A 24,355-nucleotide genomic window follows, 5' to 3' on the forward strand; every position below is an offset into this window, starting at 1 on the left:
CAGGTATTCATCAGCTTCAGCTCTGATCAGCTGCGATCGGCAGTGATAAAAATACAAGATGTGTGTGGCCAATTTTCACCTCTTTTTTCAGTGTTCCACAAAATAGTGCCTGTTTCCCTCCAAGCAGTGCACCAACATCATTCCAATTTAGTCTGCACCGAGTTTTAAAGAAAGACTGAATAAGTAACGGATACAAAAAAGAAATAATCACTGTAACATCTTCGCTGGCCTCCATGCTGCTTGCTACTGTTTCCTAACCTGTTTTCTGGTCTGTTCATGACATCGAACACGACACACGAGGAAAAGAAACAAAAAGGCAGAATGTCTACTGGCAGCGGGTTGTGATGTAAAAAACTGCATCAGTGAGCTAATTTTGGTCATTAGAGTTCAAATATTTACATTTTCCTTAGTAATCAAAGAAGAGTTAAAATATCAAACAGAAAGTATGAGCCTCATGGAGCGCACCTTTACTTTCTAAGTTCACATAGGAAAAGCCGTTCACAGCTGTACCTCCCAGCGCCCGAATACATAGAAAGCTGCATAAATACAAAATGGATGAGAGTAGAAAAGCAAGTGGGAGATGAAAATAATGCATTCAGACCTGACATAACAGCAGGAAAGGAAAACATAAGTGCACTCCCTAAAACCTTCAAACATGTCAGTAAACTCCATCTACAGGAAACAAAACTACAGCCAGTCTGAGATGCAAAACACAAAACAAGACAGCAGAAATGTTTGCAGGTGATATTAAAAAAATGCAAACAAAGTAAACAAATCACCTTCATTTCTTCTTCACCTCAAATAAGATGTGACAACAAGATTAAAGCATGTGCTCTGAATATTTATAAAGACATGACACAGCAGCCGTGACCTGCTTGAAATGAAATGAAATATTTAGAATGGTGCTTTTTGTGACAAGAAGAAAAAGAAAAAAGCAAACAGGATCGAGATTAATGAGAGAGGAAGCAGTCATGGCCGTGACTTCTCCACTGTCAGCCGACTGCTGACTCTCCTGCGGAGGATCTGAGCTTGAGGACATAAAAACATAATAGTGGTCCACAATCGATTCTCCAGGCAGGGTTACCTGTGAGCTGCGTTCACAGCCTCATCACACAAAACCACAGCGAGCAGAACATTTCTTCTCTCTCAGACAAGCACTGAAGACACACAAAGGGTTTTTCTTAAGATATCTCAACAATGATCTGTTGTTGCGCTGTGTTATTATACGGCTTTGTTGACTACATGCAGCAACAGTGTGTAACTTCACACTGTTGCTATGGACGCAGCTCAGATCTGACACTCTGGCAGAAGCAATTAAATCATTTTTAAATCAATATTTTGTGCCACATTATTGATTGTAACCATGTCATAAGTGGGATGATGAACAGCAAGCAGGTCATTAATGCATGAAATTTAAAATGCTTACAAAGCAGATGCTGGGGTCTGAGGAGGTTAAAATGGACAAGTAGGCCTACCTCTCCGCTCTTCCTGCTTTCTACTCACAAGCAATGTTCTCTGCAAACAGCTCTCAGATCTTTAGGATGCTAAACAAGTCTTTATTTTTGTCAATTTTCATTCTTTCCCCAATACATCCTCGTCTTCCTCTATTATGTCGTCTCCCTTCACCACAGCGCCCAGCGGTCGTCCTCTTCCCTCTCCGCACTCGATTTCCTGCTTATCAAAGCCTTTTCTCCCCTGTAGATTCAGGAAAAGCATTCATGGATTCTCTCCAAAGTACTGATATGAGTCTGCCCTCCACCTTTGCTTGTTTATTTATCAGAGCTGTCTGCAGAATGTAAACAGGTAAAATAAGTCCATGATGCATTCGGATGGTGTTGTTCTTCCTCTTCATTGATTGGTTTAGTGATGCTTTGTGCAGTGTGATCCCTCGATTCATAGTTCCTGTTTACCATTGCATTCCTCCCAGTGGCTTCACCTCCAGTTTGGTCATATGTTCCCATTAAAGCCCTCTTTCCACCAAGCAGTTCGGTTCAGTTCAGTTCAGTACGCTTTCTTTTCCTGTTCCCACAGTGAAAGTTGTGGATGGTCCCAACAGAAGCGTTCCTTAGCGTCCCCATGTTTGGTCCCCCCTCTGTTGGGGTACCTAGCACACAGATCTGGTACTAAAAGGTGGAGCTGTGAACACTGCAGTCTGATTGGTCAGTAGAGGACGCTCACTCTGCTCAGGGCTGAGTTGTGTCTGGTTTTGAGGTCCAACAGCACTGGACTTTCACCCAGGAGCGCGGTGTTTGTTTTCGTATGAATGTTGACCCAAACTATGATGTGTTTTTCTAAACCTAACCACATGTGTTTGTTGCACAAGGAAAAAAACTTAACTACGGATTGTTTCATCAACATTGTAAGTTTATTTTGAAAAAGACTGTCTGCATCTAACGGGCAGAAACTGTGCATTTCCTGTGAAAACGGAAGTGTATTTTGAAAAGATACAATGCATGCAAAGGCGTCTAGATAGGGATAATTGTCTTCGGCCATCGTAGTTAGCAGCGCCTCTGTGACATGACCATGAAAAAGCACTGATTTTGTTTATGTAAAAATGCTTTATCAGTGTTTATACCAGTTTAAACTGCCAGGTCCGTTTGTTTTGGAGAGGAAGAGAGCATGAACATCTGGATCTTAAGTTATTAGAGAAAAAAGGTGAGCACACGTTAGCAGGTACTAGGCTAACAGCTAACAGCTAACAGCGTCGGAGATACAATGATTTGCACAGCCCTGGCTCACTCAACAGCCGTAAATTGACACAGCGTTCCAGAACGTCAATAACAGACACGCCCAGGACACCTAGCATGTTACACGTACATATGAAATTCCACTGATCAAGCGGCGATATGTTTGAAGTGAGAATATGTTGGAATTAAAAGCAGCTGGAAACACTCATGTCTCTCGTGTTCTCATAAAATCCAGATGCAGTTTGATACTCTTGTTTACACAAAGCAACAAAATGTGTCTCCATTCGCCAAAACACAAATCCAAATACATCCATCTTTCAGTGATTTACAAAATGTAAAATAATTCAGTCCAATTCAGCTGTTTAACTGCCAAAAAGACCAAGGCAACAGCGACAGGGCAGTGATTCAAAGTGCCTCACATAAAACATTCAAAGTATAGAGACAAAGAAACACTTTTTTTTTAAAAAGCACATTTAAAGACAGTTGAAACAGTCATGAAAAGGCCAGGAGAAAAGGAATAACACAGGCTAACAGAAAAAGACAGCTATAAAATAAAAGGATAAAAGTTACAGTGCAGTGTAAGAAATTCATCTTTATTTGACTTTATTTGACTTGATAAAAGGCAGCGGCGAACAGAAAAGTCTTTAGCCTTGATTTTAAAGAGCTGAGTGTTGGAGCAGACCTGCAGTTTTCTGGGAGTTTGTTCCAAATATGTGGTGCTTTAAAAACTGAACGCTGCTTCTCCAGGTTTAGTTTTGACTCCGGGGACACACAGCAGACCTGAACCAGAGCACCTGGAAGTTCAGGATGCTTCATTCTGCAGCAGAAGATCAGAGATGTGTTTGGGCTGTAAACCAACAGAAGTGTTTTGATATCAATTCCTTGACAGAAACCAGAGGTATAACTTGTGTTTTAGACGATTTGGCCATCCACCGAAAAGCATAAACCAGTCGCACCTCCTCTGTTTCCTGGCAACACATTCTCACTCCTCACATATGGCGTCCAAGGTACCCTGGGTGTGTTGGTTGTTGACTTTCTGGGACTCCATGTCAACTTCAGCCTGTTACATGCATTGTCTGTTTTCAAAATTTCTTTCACTTAGCTTCTAGCTTAGCAATCTTTTGGGACTGATATGATTTCATGTTTTGGACACTTCGCTCTCCTTAATGCCATACAGTAAAACACTTTTTCTGGGACTGTTGAGAGCTAAGGGGGTTTAGTACTTTATCTTAGGGGTGTCCCATATCTTCTTATTCACAATAATACCCGCATCATTTTTAATGTGATATGGAAAATTCATGTCATGATACATGGCTGAAAGTGAAGTTATTAGATTCTGCGGTGGATGCAAACTGTGGCGTCCTGAATCAACTGTGGCGTCCTGAATGTTTTACTTTTAATGATTTAGCGCTCAGAGGGAACTCATTCAGCGGCTCCTCTGGCAGCAGCACAGCGTCTCTCCCTCTCCTCTCTGATTCTGTCATAAACCTTTGCTGATGGAAACCTACGTGAGGCTCTATAGCAATAGCAACCCATTGAAATGTCAAACTTTGAATGTGCATATCTCATGCCCCGTATGTGGTAGAGACATGAAACTTTGCACAGAGATGCCTCTCCTCATGAGGAACACATTTGCCTCAAGAACCCATAACTTCCGTTTATATAGATTTTCCACCATTTTGAATTTTTTGAAAAACACTTCAAATGGATCTCTTCCTAGGAAGTTTGAGCGATCTGCATGAAACTGGGTGAACATAATCTAGGGAGCAATATCTAAAGTTCCCTCTTGGCAAAAGTTGGAAAACTTCCTAAAACTGAGCTTCTATAAGGCAATGAATATTGCGGAGGGCGTGGCTCATCACATAAAGGTGTAGAACATCTCAAGGGTTTCACCCATCACCACGCAACTTTGTAGGCATATGACCACACATAATCTGAGGGGACCCCTCCATTATTGAGCCCATCAAACAAAATGGGGGCGCTAGAGAGCTCATTTCTTATCTAGGCCTAACCGCCATATGGATTTTTACTAAACTTGGTAGATATGTAGAACAGGACGCCTCAAGGTGACTGGAGAAATTTAACTCTAATTGGCAACTGGGTGGCGCTATAACAACAGAAAAATGCTTCCAAATGGCTAAAGTGCCACCGATCGCTGTGGCTCCCCCTGTGGACCAATGTTGGTGTTGTTTCTAATGTTTGGTATGACTAAGTCATGGTATGGTATGCTGTACATAATCACGGAAACTGTCAGTGTGTCATTCTGTCAGTCAGTCATTCTGTCTGTCCCACGTTTTTCAAACACTCTGTCTGAATACATTGCTCTTCTTAATGGGTTCAGTTGACTATTTAATCTGCAATTTCCTATGACCTGTATCCCAAACACACACCATGTGAAACTGTATGTGGGCCACTGTGCACTCAGTGGGTATGGACCAGTACTGCGGTATTGTTAAAATGTGCTCACACTGTTCAAAACGTACAAATTCACACACCGAAATCATTTCAACTTCTATTTAAAACCACAGTAAAATTACCATGTGCCACAATGTGTGTCACAATAAAATAATAACATAGTATAGCATTGATTCGGGTGCAGAAGCATAGTGAGTAGGTGTTGAGTTGGGAATGAGAACGAGCTGGTTTAACAAGATGAGGTCATAAAAGAGCACCAGTCAAAGCTCAGACAATAGAAGACATGGTGGAAGTGTGACGTTTCTGTTTGTGTCATAATGTGAGGAAGGTTACAGTCTCTTCATCGCTCCACACAGACCTGATGTTTGCAGCTCTTCAGTCAAAGCTCAAGTGAATCCTGTTTCATATTTTCTTTTTATCCACAGAGAAACTTTTCCACCTCATTCAGTCGTAGAAACTTGTTTCCACTCAGATATTTTTAAAGGCATTTAGCATGAGATTTTGACAATAATGTTTTATCTATCGGATCTTTTCATAAGACACACAGTAAATGCATGAAAGCACACTCGGCTGATAAAGACCTTTACAAATGGAGCTCACAGTCAGGTGTGCGTACTGTTGGTGAGGTTTGATTCTCCAGTTTCGGAGCAGCAGCAGGTCGCTTGGAGGCTGAAAACACCGACTGCTTCTGTTGACCTGTTTATCACTTAGGAAACACCGAGAGCTGTCAGCTCGCTCTGCAGGAGCCGCAAACACACCTCCACGCCTCCACCTGTCCATCCGTGCATCCATCCCTCCATCCCACGCTGCCCGTTTTCTTCACCGACCACCCCCCGCCAGGATTCAGATTTATAAGAATATTTTAGCACAGAGTTGCCAAACACGCCTCAGCTCGCCGCCGTGAGTCAATGCAGCGGACATGGCAGCTCAGACCTTCGTACACATTAGCAGCACGAAGCCGAGCGATGGATTTCTGCCACCCGCTGCCTCCTCTGAGGGTTCAGAGTATTGTGGCTGAGGCTCGAGTGTGTGTGTGTGTTGAAAGAGAGTGTGTGTGGGGGGGTTGAGGAGAATGAGTCTAATGGAGCTCAGAAGCGCCCAGTCATGCACCGAGGAGGAGGTGACGGCGGGGCCTCGAAGTGTCTCCGCTCAGCCCTTCAACATATCACACACACACACACACACAAAGCCTACAGTTTGTGTGTAACAAAGAAAGTAAAGTGTGTGTTCATACAGCAGCATCAGGCCTCCCACCAGGAGCATTATGGGTATGCAATTGTCTTGTTTACGTGTGTCTGAGCGAGTCGAAGTCAAATTCATTTAAGGCGCCTTTTCTTTTAGCAGAAGGTTTGTGAACACAGACGGATAGAAAGAAGAAGAAGAGGCTGTTAGAGCGGGCGAACACGTGGGGCGTCAGCACGCAGCTGTAAACACCTTTCCTTTTTTTTATCTGCGTGTGCATGCTCACATGTGCCTGTCCGCCTATTTGTGTACAAGTGCTCACCAGGGAGCGTCTTTGTGTGGATGAGGAGTGTAATGCATGCCCATACACACACACACACACACGCACGCACACAGCTTCATCCTCTTCACATTAGCAGCCAAATCACCTTGATGAAGCAGCTGACGAGGACGAGCCTGCATGCTGTAAATAAATAAATCTTTTAACAAGAAGTCGTTTAACCTTCAGGAAGTCTTTAAGATAAAATGTTTGAGATTATGCCACTTTTTTCTTGACGCGCTTTTGTTGACATTCAGAATTCTTTTATTTTTTTAGAAACTGGTGTCAGTGTCTCGAGAGAGGACAAAAATAAAGCAGATGGTTGCACAAGAATCAAGAAAAGGACGTGAAGAAAATCCAAATTATTTCCTTCAGACCAGCGTTCTGCAGGCTTTAGAATCAACACATTGTTGGCCAAAACAAAAAAAAGAAAACAAAAACATCTGGAGCAGCGAAACATATTTGAGCCCTGTAATAATGAAAGTAACATCGCTGATTAAGTCTAAATTAGCCTTTCAACCTCCCTAACAGGTCTAAATAAGCACTCACTAATACATCCTAACACACAGTGGCTGCTCTGCAGTGGACTCTTTACAAGCTGCAACCTCCAAGGCTGAAAAAATGAATTCAACATTTATTTTGTAAGGCTGCAATCTCGTGACCAATGCGCTGACGGCAGTGAACAAGGGAGCAGTCTAGAACGCCTGTAAGGAGGCAGGTTGGGGTTATGCAAGGATCACAAAACAGCTGACTTTAGCCCGGGACTTTTCCTCAGAGTCATGTGTTCTGATCGGTGTTAACTTTGACTCATTTTAAGGTGTGTCTGCACCATGTTTCTTACCTTAATACAAAACTGTACATTAAGGACGTAACGTCCTTCATGGGGCACAAGTTCGTAGGATATCATATGAACCATTCTGAGAATACGTCGAGGAAACATGTTAACGGCCTGCTACAAAAATCTTAATCGTTATCATGTATTAATCTTTATGGCTAATGTCAACATTCATGACAACTGCACAGGGGTTTCATTTTTATACAACTCACCTGCTTACATTTTACTCACGCTTAAAGTTACCCAGCGAGCCACTTGATTGACAGGCTGTCTGTGTGGTGTCACCACAATCTAGGACTCAGATCCACCCCTCGCTTCTTCACAGCTACACCCTCGCATCCAAATATGGTCACTGCTGGCTCCAAAAAAACAAGATGGCAACAGGTGAAATGCTGAATGAGACATTCAGAACAGCAGTCCACAAACCAGTGGATGTAAGTTTATGGCTATTGATGATTATTTCGTTCTATAAATTTACAGTGTTAGTGCTGAAAACAAACAAGTCTGTGGATTATTAAATTATACATGTTTTTTTTCCATTGGAGACTCAAGACCAGCCACCGCTTCTGAGAGTCAGCAAAATTTAGAGGAAATGGCGCCAGGCCGCAGACGCACAGAGGCCATTTTAGTTGATGTTAAAACATTTATTATCCAATGTACAGGCTTCACATTATTACAGCCGGAGAATGTAAGAATATTTTTTGACCTACAACAATGAAAAATTAAGATGTAAAAAGAAAAAACTTTATTCATTTCCACTGAATTTTAAGCCACAGTGAGCCACTGAGACAGGCGTAAGACCCACATGTGGCTCTGGAGCCGCAGGTTGCCCACCCCTGCCTTAGACATACGCACCACATTTTTATTCATGTAATGTTAAAACATTTTTTTAGTAGATGTTTCGGCTACACATTTTTACAACTGGAGAATGTAAGAATCACTTTAGGCCCACAATAATTAACATGTAATTGATGTTAAAAAGTAATTATTTTCCATACACCTTGTTTTAGCGACAGTGACACTTGAGAGGGGCCACACGTGGCTCTGGAGCCGCACGTCGCCCACCCCTGCTTTGGAGGAATCAAAATTTTAGGAGTTCACAGACGTAACCTTTTGTTACTTAAGACAAATGACATTTTCAGTGTTAGTCCAGTGCATATTTTCCTGTTGGAGTTTTATTTATATTCTCTAGAAACGGGCGTCAGCTTCTTGAAATGAAACCCTATGAAGCAGATTGCAGCTCTACAATCAAGAAAATGACACCTCATAAAAACACCAAACTCATCTTGCTGATATTTTTTGTGTAACAGAATAATATTTTAGGACTCAATCCTGGGAATTAAAATAAGATTTTTAGACTTAATAGTTAAAATTACTTTTGATTTTAACAAAATTACCTTTTTGTGTGTCAAACGCAGAATGTGTGCCGAACCTTGAAACGACATCATTACTGTGACACCATCAGGGAACCACCCTCCATTCATCATGCAGAAATTGTTTCTGACAGGACTAATGCAGACTCACAATGCCGTGCAGACCTCCACCCTTCTCCCCCCACATATTCCCTCCATCTGTTTTCACTCTCGTCCTCTAATCAGCTCAATTAAGGAGCGTCTTCGTACTCAATTTCCACGACAGTTAACGTGGCTCGCGAGGCGACCGTCAGGCAGCTGATTAGCTGCTCTGAGGAGACTCGCCTCCCAGAGACTCAAATAAATGTTTCATTGAGCGGATGAAGAGAGGGAGGAGGAGGAGGAGGAGAGAGAAGGAAACCAGAAGAAATCACCCCAGGAGCAGCAAATATCATCCAGTAATTTGAACATCTTCGAGCATCTGTTAACTCAGAGTGCGAGGCGATCGTCAGCGAGCTGATTAGCATACAACTTGAATTCCAGCATGAAAATGTTTAGTGTGCAGAGAGAGGAGGAGGAAATGATGAAAGAGGTAGGATGAAGGGAAAAAAAGACAATATTGTAGACGGAAAGGCTAAATCTGTCCACCTAAGTTTTCCACACAGTCACACACAGAACAGAATAAAATACATTTCACATAAAGCATGTTTATTTGTCCAATACATCTCAAACACAGAGGCAGTTCCTCAATTAAAAAGACAGAAAAACAAATTACAGAGGACAAATATAATCACACACTGCATCACATTATCTTACATTAAAGTAAAATGAAGTGCATTTCCTACATGAATTTCTTTGATTAGCATCAGTCTCATTATGTTCGGTGTGTTGAAATTGAACGCCATGGGTGCAGATCCCGTGAGGGACGGGGGGGACATGTCCCCCCCCTCAAATTCTGAAAAACACAAATTGTCCCCCCAAATTCTAAATAGCTTAAATGATTGAAATTGAACAAACGTATACAGTAGTCCTATATACTGGGAGAAGATGATGAGGAGAAATGGGAATCCGTGAGAGGCGAGAGATGAGAACATGAGTGGACATAACATGCCTGAGACCCTGAAACTAGAAGTAGCATTAAGTAACAGCGAAGCAGTGAAAAGGAGGGTGATGGCTGGCTCCATGTACTTCTGGCTGTTTAAGAGAAATAAACAGTAAAGGTAAGCATATGATTCTCTTTGTAGTGCTTTTTGAATGACTTGGTGATGGTGATGAGCCTCTATGAAATCGTGAAATATGCTGGCAATCTCAAGCGCTCTGTGGGCATGATTGGGCGTGTGGGTGTGCAATTAAAAAAAATCACAACTGATTGTGTCCCCCCCAAACTTGTCATCAGATCTGCACCCATGCTGAACGCAAAGCAAATTTTGTGGGTGCAAATTTTCTGTATAGGTGGCACAAATTGAAACAAAGATGTGTCCGCAATCCTTTAAATGCTTCAAATTATGGAGGAAAATTGAGCAGATGTTGAAGAATAATGTCTCCGCTTCATCTTGTACAGATACAAAGAAAAATTACTCAGTTGAATGGACGTTATCATCGCCACATTCTGTGGTCTATTATTTCCAAAGAGCAGAACGAATCTATGGCCTCAGGTCTGATCACAGACGCTTAGTGGAAGCAATAAAGTCATTTTTAAATAAATAAATACTTTTATTAGTAAAGTTTCACTGTGTAGGATTTAGGGAGATACACTGGCAGAAACTGGAAATAATATATTATTCTATAATCTATAATCTTCTATAATTCTTATTTTAATGTATACTCAATAGTTCATATTTGACCATTTCTTCTATGAAATTTTAGAGGACGTTCAGCCTCCCTTGTCTCAGAGCAATCGCCCCTGCAACATAGGGAGCAGGTCCTTGTTTCTACAGTAGCCTATATCAGACAAACTAAACACTGGCTTTAGATGGGGCCATTTGCCTTTTTGTGTCGGCCACCGTAGTTAGCAGCGCCTCTGTGACAAGACCATGGGAAAAGCATAACTTTTTAAATGGAAAACTGCTCCCCCTAGTGTTGTTGCCAGTTTAAATCGCGTGGTCCATTTGTTTTGGAGAGGAGGAGACCTCTGCAGATAATTCAGCTCCCGCTAAAAACCTCCTGACCATCTGGATCTCAAGTTATCAGAGAAAAAACGGTGAGCACACGTTAGCAGGTACTAAGCTAGCGACACGCCTCAGACAGCGTCAGAGATACAGTGATTTGCACAATCCAGTCTCTCTCCAAAGTCATCGAATATCGGCGCTTGGACAGTGACTTTCAGCGTCAGACACAGACGAAAAAAGATGTCCTGTCACGTCGACATGATACGTGTTGCCATTATTGTTTAATCTCATGTTAAGCCCAGCGATGATGAAACCTAAAGTTTCAGTGTATCTGCTACATAATGACATACAAATGTAACGTATCGGTGGTTTGCAGATACGTACAATGCCAACATTTATTCTGGCAACTCCTCTGACACATCTCGTCACATGTCCACGTTTGGTCATGGACTTTCCACGTCCACATATGACGTCCAAGGTACCCTGGGTGTGTTGGTTGTTGACGTTCTGGGACGCCGTGTCAACTTCAGCCTGTTACATGCATTGTCTGTTTTCAAAATACACTTCTGTTTTCACAGGAAATGTACAGTTTGCATACAGTCTCTTTCAACAACAAACACGTGGTTGGGTTAGTAAGTAAAAAAGAACAGGGTTTGGCTTTATAACCTTACAGGAAATGAACACCAGCCTACCAGGTGAAAGTTGGTGGTTGTCAGGCCCATCCACCAACCCTCCCACTTGCCCTACTCAAACTTTCGCAACCCTAACTTTCGTTGTTGTCCCACCACTTTTCCCCCTGACACCGCTGGGCGCCGTTCAACAATAGCATCGACCTGCCACGTGTCATGCCAGCGTGAATGGAAGGCCTTTTTTGTTGGTGTCTGACGTTGGAAGTCACTGACCAAGCATCGATTTTTGTCAACATCAGATTGGGAATGAGTTGACTCTGATGATTCTGTTGCGTAAAAATCAATTTGACATGATTCTGGCACAAAAAAAAACAACTTTAAAGACATTTGACACTCAACGCATTAAAATACATCGTCGACATAAAATGTTAAAAAAAAAAAAAGTTTATGAAAAGGCACCAAATTTGTGGGTGTATGTTGACCCTCAGATAACAAGGTACGACATTTTCAGAGAGCGAACATTCTTTGTTTCTTCTCTCTGGGCAGAGAAGAAATAAAACCAGGACCTGTGATTAATCTTGAATCCTCATTTGAAAGTCAACACACATTTCCTTGCAGCTACTTGGACTGAATGGAAAAACTGCCTCATTACTTTGCCATAATTAAGAAGCCGGTGTGAAGGGGGTCAGAGGTCGCTCCCACAATAGATGGAATCAAATATTTGCGTGACCAACGAATGATCACGGACGTGTTTTGGCTTTTGTCAAGTGCATGAAATAACCTTTGGACTGTTTTTCTCTCTTAAATTGGAAGGTAATTACAGTTCTTGTCAGTATGAAATTAAGTCTGCCAGTGGCTCTTGAAGCACATCTGAATATTACGGGTCATTACTGTGTCAGAGCAATTTCCCTGAGCATTCTTGTTTGACTGGTAACTGAATAAAGCCACCTGATGTGTGCATTTTACCAGCAGCATGTTGAATGCTGCTGTAAGTGAGGATCGCTCTTCAGGTGAGAAAAGGTGCGTTTGATTTCCCTGCAGCTATGGCCTGGTGGCGGGAGGTGTGAAGGAAGAGCGTTTAATGAAAATTACAAAGACGGAACCTGATTTTTTTTCCCATCTACGAAGGTCGAAGCAGAGCCATGAACTCTTCCCTTGACATGCAGCATTCAGGAGTTGTGCAGTAAATTGGTACCTTTTTGAATACGTAAATGTTTCGCCCTCTTTGAGTTTTGCCGTTTCGATGCCACACATCCTTTGACCTCGCACTGTAGTGTCGTCGGTGTGACTGAAGCGAGGCGTTTCTAAAGCTGCCAGCATGCAAACGGCGATCTTGTGAACTCCTCCGCAGGCGAACATGCAGAAATGACAACCATAAACCGTCCTTGTTCTGAGAGCAACCATTAACATAATGTTGTTTTTATTTATGTTCTTTTCAAGGATATTTCAGGAAAAAACAAACACAGCGAAGGGTTTAAAAACACTCCTCGGGATGTTGGTTCTTTGTTTTCTGACTTTAAAATCAGCTTGAGGATGCATTCAGGACGATGAATGAAGCTGCTTTCAGCTGGTTTCTGTAGAGAATGTGCTCTGGTGGTCAGAGGTCACATCCTCCAGACTAGAAAATCTGTTATACACAGCTGTACATGTATGACTCATTCAGAAGGCCATGCTTTGTCCCTTTTTAATGCTTCACTTCAAAGGGTAGTTTGTTAAACTCAAGGTTTTGGCTTAATTTGTCTCATTGTGAAATTCAAACATACAGTCAACAATTATTTGTGTTTTTGTTCAGGAGCTGCCACAGCTGAGTGCTGAAAACAAAGTTTGTGTGTGAGCCACAGTTCCTGTCCAACAGATGTATTAAAGTGAATGGACAAAAAACAACTTCTCTTTAAAATACAAAGTCAAAAGTGCTTTTTGTGTAAGAGTCCATGGACTCGGGCGATCTTTTTATTTACTTACTCCAGTGTCACCAAAAGAAAATGTTGGCATTGTTTATTTCTGTTTCCAGCAGCTCTTTAGCCACCAAACATGTGGTTGTGTGGCAGCCCATAAGACAGAGATGGGATAGTGCCACAAACGGTGTTTGACATCGCTGTGGTGTTGTTGGCATAGCAGCCTACAAAGTGGATGTTTATTTACCGAGACATCACTGCTTTTTCTGCCAGGATGGTGCCACTAAAAGCTGTTGTGCTGCTGTGTTTCCAGCTGCTTTTTAGCCACCAAAGATCGGTCATTGTTGTTTTTTCTAGCAGAGATTTTGACACAAAGGGTGGTTGTTTTTTACTGAGACATTGTTGAGTTTCTTGCTGAAGTAGTGCAGTTAAAACCAGTTGAAATTTAGCACATCGTTGCTGTGTTTCAACTGGGAATATTGTCACAAAAACTGGTTGTTTTTTACCGAGACATCACTGTTTCCTGCTGGAATAGTGCATGAAAAGTGGTTGTGATTTAGTGAGTTATTTCTGTGTTTCCAGCGGCTTTTTACTCACCAAAGATGGGTGTTTTTTAGTTACTCATCACTGTTTTTCTAGCTAGTGTCACAAAAAGTGATTGTTTTTTACCGAGACGTTGCATTTCCTGTTGGAATAGTGCACGAAAAGCAGCTGGTTTTTTTTTTACTGAGAAGTCAAATCACTGCTGTGTTTCCAGTGTTTTTTCAGCCACCAAACATGGGTCTTTGTAGCAACTCATAGCTGTTTTTCTTGCGGAGATAGTGCCACGAAAAGTGTTTGTTTTTGCCGTGACATCACTGCTTTTTCTAGTGCCACGAAAAGCGGTTGTGATTTAGCGAGTCATTACTGAGTTTCCAACAGCTCTTTAGCCAGCAAACATGGGGATTTTTTAAGCTACTAATCACAGTTTTTCTAGCAGGGACAGTGTCACAAAAAGCTGTTGTTTCTCATGGAGACGTCACTGCCTTTCCTGTTGGGATAGTGCCAAATTAAGTGGTTATGATTTAGCAATCATTGCTGTGTTTCCAGCAGCAAACGCGGGTGTTTTATGTACTCATCACTGTCTTTATAGTGGAGATAGTGCCACGAAAAGTGATTGTTCTTTACTGAGATATCTCTGAGTTTCCTTTTGGACTAAGGCATGAAAAGCAGTTGTTTTTTTTTTTTTTTACTGAGACGTCACTGCGTTTCTTGCTGGGTAGTGCCATGAAAAGCAGCTGTGATTTAGCGAGTCATTGCTTTGTTTCTAGTGGCTTTTAGCCACCAAATGTGGGTGTTTTTTAGTGACTCATGGCTGTTTTGCTACAGAGGATAGTGCCACAAAAGCAGTTCTTCTTTACTGAGCCATTGCTTCATTTCCGATGGGGACTGTGCTCCCAAAACAGTGTATTTTTACTCAAAACATGATCGTTTCCTGACCATAACCAAGTATTTTTTGTGCCTAAACCTAACCACACATTAATCACAGCATTGTTGAAATGTCAGGTTTCATTTGTTCTACAGCTTTTTATTGTACTCATCAAATTAATAGCTGAGATCTTGGAACACAGTCAAACAATCAGACAGTTGATCTGTTTTATCGCAACATTCAAAGGGCAAACACATATGAGTTTGAGAGCTCAAGTTTCATTTGCTCTGGTGATGCCAGGCTGCAGGAAACTGTGTAACCACAAAAATGTGCTTTTGTTTCTCACAGCAATGGTACACCGGCTCCATGAAGGCAGTGTGTGTTTGGCTGACAGACAGACTGGACCTGCAGCTTCACATGTACCAGCTGAAAACACTCATCAAGATTGTGAAGGTAGGAAAATATAAAACCATTAATGACAGACCAAAACAATTCCAAAAAAGGGCATTTGCCATTCAGAGCTGACAGAATAGTTTTACCTACTAAACTAAATCTCCTTTTCTTTGCTGTTTGAGAAGAGCAGCAGTGGAGGAGCCTCAGGCTGGCTAAACTGAATTTAAAAAACATCTTAAATCGTGGCATATTCATGTAAAAACAGTCAGAACTGACACTGAAGGAAAGAACCAAAAAATAAAGACAAATCAAACCAGAAGTGTCCTTGAAAGCAGCAGCGGTGTGAAGAGGCGGCGAGACATGAATGACAAAACTGCTCAACTGTGCTGCTTGCCGCTTTTGTCTTTTCATAGTTTGCTAATGTGCAGAGACGTGTGAGTTTAACTTGAAAGCAACGAGACAAGGAATTATAATGGCTTCTGACTGACGGTAAAAACCCCTCAGACGCCTCAGTCTGCCTTCTCGGTCCGACGCATAAAAGACTCAGCTCGTCCTTGAGCCTCAATCTTCCCGCTTTTGTCCTTCCAAATGGCAGCTGCCTCCTCCCGCTCGCTGCATTCCTAAGATGCTCTCTGTTTTTCCCTCCCTTCTCCTTTTACCTCATCTCCACCCCTCCACCCTCCCACCTCAACAGAAGACCTACCGTGACTTCAGGCTGCAGGGCGTCCTGGACGTCACGCTGAACAACAAGAGCTATGAGACCATCTACAACCGGCTGACAGTGGAGGAAGCCACAGCGGCCGTCAAGTCGGGCGACGGCCTGCAGGGCATCAGCATGAGAGATAGCGATGAGGAGGAAGATTGAGCACACATCATCCCTTCACACACACCTGGTTACTACCTGATCATCGTCCTCTCCAGCAGATCAGGACCTTCCATCACAGTGTGATTAATGGTATAGATCAAACATGTGCAGTAGAGGTAACATGTCATCGTGACTGGAGGTCCTGATCAGGTGAGGACGAGCGCTCAGGTAGTCACCCCCCCCTTCCCCTTCCCTCCTCCCTCCTACCCAACCTGTCACATGCTCATTGCCCTGACGCTGCTGTACATGCGTGTTGAAATCGTGCACGAATGAGAATGTACGACAAACAGGAAGTCGAGGTGAGGTGTGGCATCCGACGGACACTCTGCAGAGACAAACCTCGTCCACCCTCCCTCACCTGCAGGGCAGGAAGCCCCGCCCTCCTCCACGAGCAGCCATACTCTGATTGATGTCACTTTGTACAGTAGAGCTCAGCGATCGCCGTCAGTGCAGCTCCTTCCTGTGTTTTTTTGTTTTCATCCACAGTTGTAGCTAATTGCTCAAAAAGGCTGCGGCAGCTCTGACCCCCCCCCCCCCCCCCAAGTCTGAGCGACCTCGCCGCCTTCAACATTGTTTTTAACTGACAGCAACGGCAGCAAAATCACCTAAAGAGATCTATTTTTATTTGACAGGAAGCTTGGAATTGTAAGGTTCTATTTGACTGTTTTAATCAAAGTTATCCACGGTCACATCTTTGAATGTTACTTTGTACTATTTTTTTAATAACCAACCTATTCAGGCTCTTATCCTTCACTGCTCGTACTGAAGACCTAGAAGTAATGCACTATCATTCTTATATAACCCGAATAATCATGAGCAAGGAGGCTGTGATGACTCCTGCATTACCCTGTCAGTGTCCTGGGGATGAGGCGACAGGAAATCATGAGTTTATCTTCTTGAGGGCAAAACGTGGGACATTGCATCAATATCTTCTCATTAGGTTTTGATATTTCTTGTCCAAATGAAAAAGAGTTAGGGTTAGTTTGCAGAGGAAAACCAGGACGTTGTTACGATTCATCCTCTGGCGATCATGAGTGCCACTAGTGCATTTTGATTAACTTGCTGTGGACATGCAGATCCAACTCGCCCACCAAAAATACCGTTCTTTGGCCCCCTAGCTGTCCTCCCCTGCACCCCCATGTTCCCTCGCCTTAGTCGTCGACAAATCTGCGACTCACAATTTACATCCAACGCCAAAGTTTCTATGATAGTGTCTTTTATGTAGCGAGGCAGAACGTAAAGTCAGTGTGGTAAATGAGTACGTAGCAAGTTCAGCTGTTATTATGCTGAGGAAAGAGTTGTTCAGAAGTGTAATGCATTCGCTTGAGAAAAAAAGAATCAGCTGTTTTTTCTTTTCTTCTTCTTTTTAATTAACAAGATAATTATCTCAGAATTATGAGAAAAGTTTTGTTGAAAAAATTATCCTCATTTTTCTAAAATTAACAAAATAATAATCTTGTAAACTCAGAACAAAAGGAAAATTTACAAGTTTATTAACTTGTTAATTCAGAAAAACAAGAGCAGATTTTCTTTCATGAAAACTTTTCTCAAAATTCTGCGGTAATGATCTCATTAATTCAGAAAAACAGGTGTCCTTTTTTTTTCAAGTGAATACATTACGCCTCCATAGATTTGCGTCACAGATCAAATTATTAACATTAGCTTTTGTTAATTGCCATCAGGATGTTTCCATTTACTGTTTTGCCCAAACCTTAAAGGATATTTGTGGTTTTATTACAGTTTGGGTCTTTGTAGTTGTGTGCATCATTTCTATTGATAATATAAAAATTGAACTCAACAAGTTAACATCTGAGATAATACAATAGGAACACGAGCAGTAGCAGACGATTTACCCAGGTTATGTAAACCACTTTGTTTGAATATCAAACTAAAAGTGAGCACACCTGAGATGTTGGTCATAAAACCGTCCACTGTAAGTACAGTAGGTGAAAACTGTAGCAGGATGTAGGTCTGTAAACTGTGATGGATGTTTACAGTGATCAATAAGTATGTTTTGTCTGACCCGGCGATTTATTTCCAACCTGTTCATCGTCTGACTGCTCATTTTTCTTTGGCTGTCGCACTTCCAGAGACTTTGAATGTAGTCGTAGGTCAACCCGGTCTCCGAAATCGGCGAAATCTGGCGTTTGTTCAGTGACTTCGGACGTCAGACTCAGACAAAAAAAGCTGTCCTTTCACGTCGGCGTGATGTAAGGCCAGTCACCACTATTGTTTAACAGCGTCAGGGGGAAACGCAGTGGGTCAACAACGAAAGTTAAAGGGATAGTGCACCCAAAAATGAAAATTCAGCCATTATCTACTCACCCATATGCCGAGGGAGGCTCAGGTGAAGTTTTAGAGTCCTCACATTCCTTGTGCAAGTGTTGTGAGGACTCTAAAACTTCACCTGAGCCTCCCTCAGCATGAGGGTGAGTAGATAATGGCTGAATTTTCATTTTTGGGTGCACTATCCCTTTAAGGTGGCGTCAGTTCAAGAAGGGTGGATGGGTCCAACAACCACTGACTCTTACCTGGGCGGCTGGTGTTCACTTCCTGTGACATTGTTCAGCCAAGCCCTGTTCTTTTTTTCCTAAACCCAATCATGTGCATTTGTTGTTGAGCAGCAATCTGTGGTGTTGTACCAACGTAGTGCTTTTATTTTGAAAGAGACTGTATCAAACTGTACATTTCCTGTGAAAACAGAAGTGTATTTTGAAAACAGACAATGCATGTAACAGGCTGAAGGTGACACAGCGTTCCAGAACGTCAACAACCAACACACCCAGGGTACCTTGGGCGTCATATGTGGACGTGGAAAGTCCATGACCAAACGTGGACATGTTACAAGGTCGTAGTGAGAATGTGTTGTGTACGTTGATGGTCAAATTTGTGAAAAGTAGACCCAAGCTGTGATACACCACGAATATCCTTTAACCCCAATTTCCACAAGGATCTGTCTGTTACTTAGCACACTGCAGCTGCACAGATATAGTAAAAATTAAACATTAGCATTCAGTGCTCTGAAGCATTGTCATGGAATCTAAACTTGTTTCGCAGAATCGTCCATCAAGTTTTAGTCTGCCAGGGTTGAGCTTTCAGAACAAAGACAGGAAGTACTTAGGAGCTTAATGTTTGTTTGGAGTCTCACTTCTGCAGAAGAACTCTTACAACTCCAAGCTGATGAAACCTTGCTGCTCTGCTGTCGTTTTCAAACCTTCTGTAGCTGATAATGTCCCCACTGCTGAGCGACAACTGTCGGCCTCAGGTGGTACAAAATGCAAAAAATGAAATATTTCTACTGTGGTTGTCCACTGCAAAACAAAATATCACTGACACATGTTTCAGTGTTCAGTGAAACAGGACATAGGTCCACACACAAAGGGTCACCACACGAAGGTCTTCAGATGGTTGGAACTCTTTTGAGATTGGGGAGTAACTGTTCAGAATCACGACTACATGTGGATGTAGTTGCTGTTATCTCTGTTCATTGTGATATTTACTTGTTGTGAATAATAATATTGAGCTGTAGAGTGATATGGTCGTACTGCCTGATGTGCATCATATCCAACATTGATCAAAGTCTTAGAAACGTGCCAACCAACTGGAAAAGTCTGGACTTTTTCTTTCTTTTTTTAAGCAGGGACATTTTAGGAGTTTTAAATCTGATTGATGTGTTTAATCTGAGCAGCTGTGAGCCGACCGAGCGTCTCATCACCGCTGTTCATTCATTCACTACCGTCTGTTTGCGTGTCGTCGTTCAGGAAAAAATAAAAAGAGTTTTACCTGTAAATTCAGTGTAGGCCTTCGATTGACTGTGTGCAACAACCTGCCGTTTGTTTTAACTGTCCGGTCCAGTTTGTGTCAGTGCAGTTCAAAGGCCAAAAACTAAAGGACAAAAACCTATATGAAGGAGTATATTTATATTGTCTTATTGTGCACCTGCTTTGTTCAGGTGTCTGATCTGAGTGTCACAATTAAAAGTGTTTTTAAAGCACCTGTGTGTTCGCCATTGTGGATTTTTATTTTCTCAGTTTTTATTTCAAGTCAAACGAAAGATTAACTTACTTTTTGGTTTTTCTTATATGAGAGAAATTTGTGATTGTATCATCAGAGTTCTCGTGGTCATGAAGTCCTGGAAAAGTTATGAAATTGGAACAAATGTTTTCCAGCAGTGCTAATTTTGTTAACCAAAATGATGAAGAAAAAGGCTCGGCAACAACCTTTTTTTTTGTCAAGAAGACGAAACACTGAGCCAAAAAGCTCACAACTCACAGATAACCAAACCTCCTACCTGCCTGTCAAACAGCAATCAAACCATAAACCTTCTCTTGACAGTCCGGACTGAGTGGAGTCCTGCGAGGATCAACAGATGTGAAGTCTGGCTTGCTCTGCTGCAGTTCAGTGGCTAACAAATAGAGCTAGCTGCTAACAGCCACCACTGCAACTAACAAACTCTGCAAAATCCAATAAACAGCTCCACCATCCACAGTCAGACACACATGGCTGATTATTGGCTGCCAAATTAAAGCTCACGACTCCTGCTAACGACTGATGCTGCCCTGGATGTGAGTGTTTTGCAGGCCAACGAAACGTCCTGGTGCAGACTATTTACTGGAGTTAGCTCACTCATCAACGCTCTGATCTCGTATTGCTTATACGGCATTAGACAACCCGGTCTTACTCCCAAGTTGTTGAAATGTGGCGCTTGGCCAGTGACTCCTGGCGTCAGACACAGGCGAAGAAAGCTGTCCTTTCACATCGACGTGATACACAGCCTGTCACTGTTATTGTTTAATGGCACTTAGCAGTGGAAGTCAGGGAAGGATGGGCCGGATGGGTGGTGGGTGGGTCCAACAACCACTGACTTTCATCTGGGAGGCCGGTGTTTGTGTCCCTTAACATTGTACAGCCGGACCCTGTTCTTTTTTCCTAAACCCAACCACGTGTTTGTTATTGAAGGAAAAAGACGTCAATTTGCAGTGTTGTACCGATGTAGTGCTTTTATTTTGAAAGAGACTGTATGCAAGCTGTAAATTTCCCGTGAAAACAGAAGTGTATTTTGAAAACAAACAATGCATGTAACAGGCCGAACTTGACTCAGAGTCCCAGAGCGTCAACAACCAACACACCCAGGGTACCTTGGACGTCGTATCTCGTCGTATGTAGAAAGTCCATGACCGAACATCGATATATGACTAGGTTTGACAATGTGTTGCGATAAAAGATGTGAGCACGGCCATTCGTGGCTTCTTAAAAACATTTTTCTAACAAATTAAACAAAATAATTATCATTTAGCTCTCCTCATGTCTTATTTTGAATGTCTGAGAGTCCATCGCTAACATTTTCATTCCGTCTCCTCTGTTCAGCGGAAACAAAATATATATGCCATCATAGTTTTTATTAGCAAAATCTACTTCCAGCTTGTCAATGTCTCATCTGCGTCATGGAGAAAGGGATGTTGACGAACATTTTTCATCATAATTTTCGCCTACTGACTAAAACTAGATGGAAAACTATGAAGCATAAAAAGGACTAAAATTAAAAAGCATTTTTGTCTAATGACAAAACAGATTATATGATTTTAAAAGAATGGACGACATTCCAGCTCCTCGGAAATGAGGCCAAAACATCTTGATCGCCCCCTGGTGGCTGGCTGCAGTATAGGTCATAAACCCCGCCCCCTCTCACAGTCTAGCAAAGATCTTCACAAACGAGCACCACTTTTGTGATTTGTGAAGCGTTAAAGCGATCGCCGGAAGTGAGAAGCTAACGTTAGGCTATAAACAAACTCCACTACAGTCATGTGACGACGTTCTGTTGTCTCATTTAGCCATTTTTGAAGACACGTAAAAGCTTTAAAGTTCATGAGTGAGGTATTTCCAGATTATGTTGTAGAATTAAAACATGAAAGTCTCTAAAGCTTGTGTTAACCACAGACCTTGTTTCAGGCATTGAACTAAAAACCCACTGACTTCAAGACGAGGGAACCAGACGTGCTAAAATTAACTTGTAGCCAGGTTTTAGGACTCATTCCTGCACCATTCTTAAGAGAGAGGCAAACCTGCACTACAGATACAGCTCTGCTCAAGGGAAAACGTCAAGACAACCCAAAGGCCGCTCAACAGAGGCCATAACCAGACCGGATAACGTCACTGCTTTGTGTCTACTGTCTTCAGGCATAACACACTCAGAATTGCGCTCTGATTGCTGCAGGCCTTAGCTATTTTAAACTGCTTGAATAAAGTCATGGAAATGGGGTTAAAAAAATATTATGTAAGAATTTGGAAAATGAATCAGTATCTGGGGGTTTTGATTTGGGGCGGATAAAACAAAATTCATGTGTTAATTAAGACCACGCTGTATGGCCAAAAGTATGAGGACACCCCCTGACTTCATAAGATAAGATACAATGCAAAGTTAGACGAGTGCAAAAATACAAACAGATGAAAATAGCAGAACAGTACATGCAAAATCTAAAAATGAAATAACAGTAAGGTGCAATTTAATCACTCAGTTCCAGTGAAAGGAAAAATGATGTTTTAGACAGCCGTGTTCTTCTTACTTTGTGTTTTTGTCCCTCTCGCGTCTCAACATGACAATACCCTCCGTGCACAAAGCAGCTCCATTAAGAAATGATTTCTCCAGTTTGGTGTGTAAGAGCTTGAATGAAGAGTGCCGACCTCAACCCATCCAACAATAAATCATATATGTATAATATCTCCCTCTTCAGTAGTGGTGCAGCCAGCAGAGCATTAAGGAGAAGATCACGATTTAAAAAAGGGTGAGAGTTCATAAAGGAGTTTATTCGCAGGAACGATGAATAGAAAATAAAAAATGAGAGAGAGAAAATCTGCTGAAGCTCATGGAAACCCTTGAGATGAAAAAGGAAAAACAGTAAGAAATCTGTGAGGATTTGTCAATAAAAGCACCAATAAATCAAAACACTTAAAACATATTGCAGGCCTGTGTATAGGAACAACTATCCCTCTAAACTGCTTTTAAAATTCCTCCATCTCCTTCTCACTCCTGTCTGAAGTTTTAAGCAAATTTTAAAAAAGCCTGTTTTCATCCATTAATCACTGCACATGCTCTCAAGTATAAACCCAACATCACTTCATTCACTGGATTTGGAACTGGTCACTTTAATTCTGAAATTCACCCAAAGGTTTAAAACGTTTCTCATTAAAATCACAACATTCAGGACTTGACTTTGATTCCTATTGTTTTATCCTTTTCCTCATTTCACCTTAATCTGGCAGGTTTAAGGACGTTTTTAAGGGCTTCTCTCCTCCTTTGGAAACTGTCTGCTGGCTGCCGTCCATCAGCTGCAGCTTCTTTTCTCTCCACATTAAAATGAGCATCAAACCTTTTTCCTGCAACAAAAAAAACGAGTCTGAGTCCTGCACCAGCCAAACACACACACACACACACACACACACACACACACTTGACCAAGGACACATTATAGTCATTATTATTGTTATTAATAATAAAACAATAAGAAGAAAGTAGCCTTAATACTGAAGATTTAAGGGTTTGAACATTAAAACTGACTCCCAGCGAAGAGACAAATATTTAAAAGTGAAGTATAAAGTTCAAACCTAATTTACAGCTTGAGTTTTGTTTTCCTTTTTAATCTTGATATTATAAACAGCATGACTGTGTTCATCATGGTTATTAAGATTTAAAAAACTGAACCAGCTCCCCTCAGTCTGCAGTCAGCGGGGAGACTCACAAATATGTGAATGTTTTTCAGCTCATATTAACATATAAACTAATAATGTTCACTCAGCAGGATGAAATTAAATCAGTCAGGAGGAAAAATGTCATGGACACAGACCGGAAGCAGAATTAGAAGGTTTGAATAAATAACGCAGACCTCCGCCAAGCAGCTCGGATTTCCCGCCATTGTATTATTTTATCCACTTCGCTTCAACCGATCACCACCAAAACTTTATCATCGGTTCCTTGTCCCATTATCAACCATTCCTGAAGATTTCATCAAAATCCGTTCAGAACTTTTCGAGTTATTTTGCAGACAAACAGACAAACAGACAGAAAACATAAACTCCTTGGCGGAGGAAAGAAAGCGGGTTGAACCTGTAGACAACACATCAGGGCGAATTAACACACTGGTTTTGTTACGGATAGCTACTCGTAATAATTATGTCTCTGTCTATATTCAAATTCAAATAGCTTTATTGGCCTGAACAAAGATATGTTATTGCTAAAGCATGTCATAAAGTAGTAATAACAATAAATGATA

At 41.7% G+C, this 24,355-nt stretch overlaps 1 protein-coding gene across 4 annotated transcripts in view; it reads left to right on the forward strand.

Moving 5' to 3' along the window:
• Positions 1-18,378, forward strand: part of cadps2 (Ca++-dependent secretion activator 2) — a 335,426-nt gene extending 317,048 nt beyond the window's left edge. For all 4 annotated transcript variants that reach the window (XM_049574196.1, XM_049574198.1, XM_049574197.1 and 1 more), the window contains 2 exons: positions 15,179-15,283; positions 15,918-18,378. In XM_049574196.1, coding sequence (XP_049430153.1) covers positions 15,179-15,283; positions 15,918-16,088 — 276 coding nt within the window. In that variant the 3' untranslated portion in view covers positions 16,089-18,378. The remainder of the gene's footprint in view (positions 1-15,178; positions 15,284-15,917) is intronic.
• Positions 18,379-24,355: the final 5,977 nt, after the last annotated feature.

The sequence above is a fragment of the Epinephelus fuscoguttatus genome, linkage group LG4 (genome assembly GCF_011397635.1).
Source record: "Epinephelus fuscoguttatus linkage group LG4, E.fuscoguttatus.final_Chr_v1".
NCBI lineage: Eukaryota > Metazoa > Chordata > Actinopteri > Perciformes > Serranidae > Epinephelus > Epinephelus fuscoguttatus.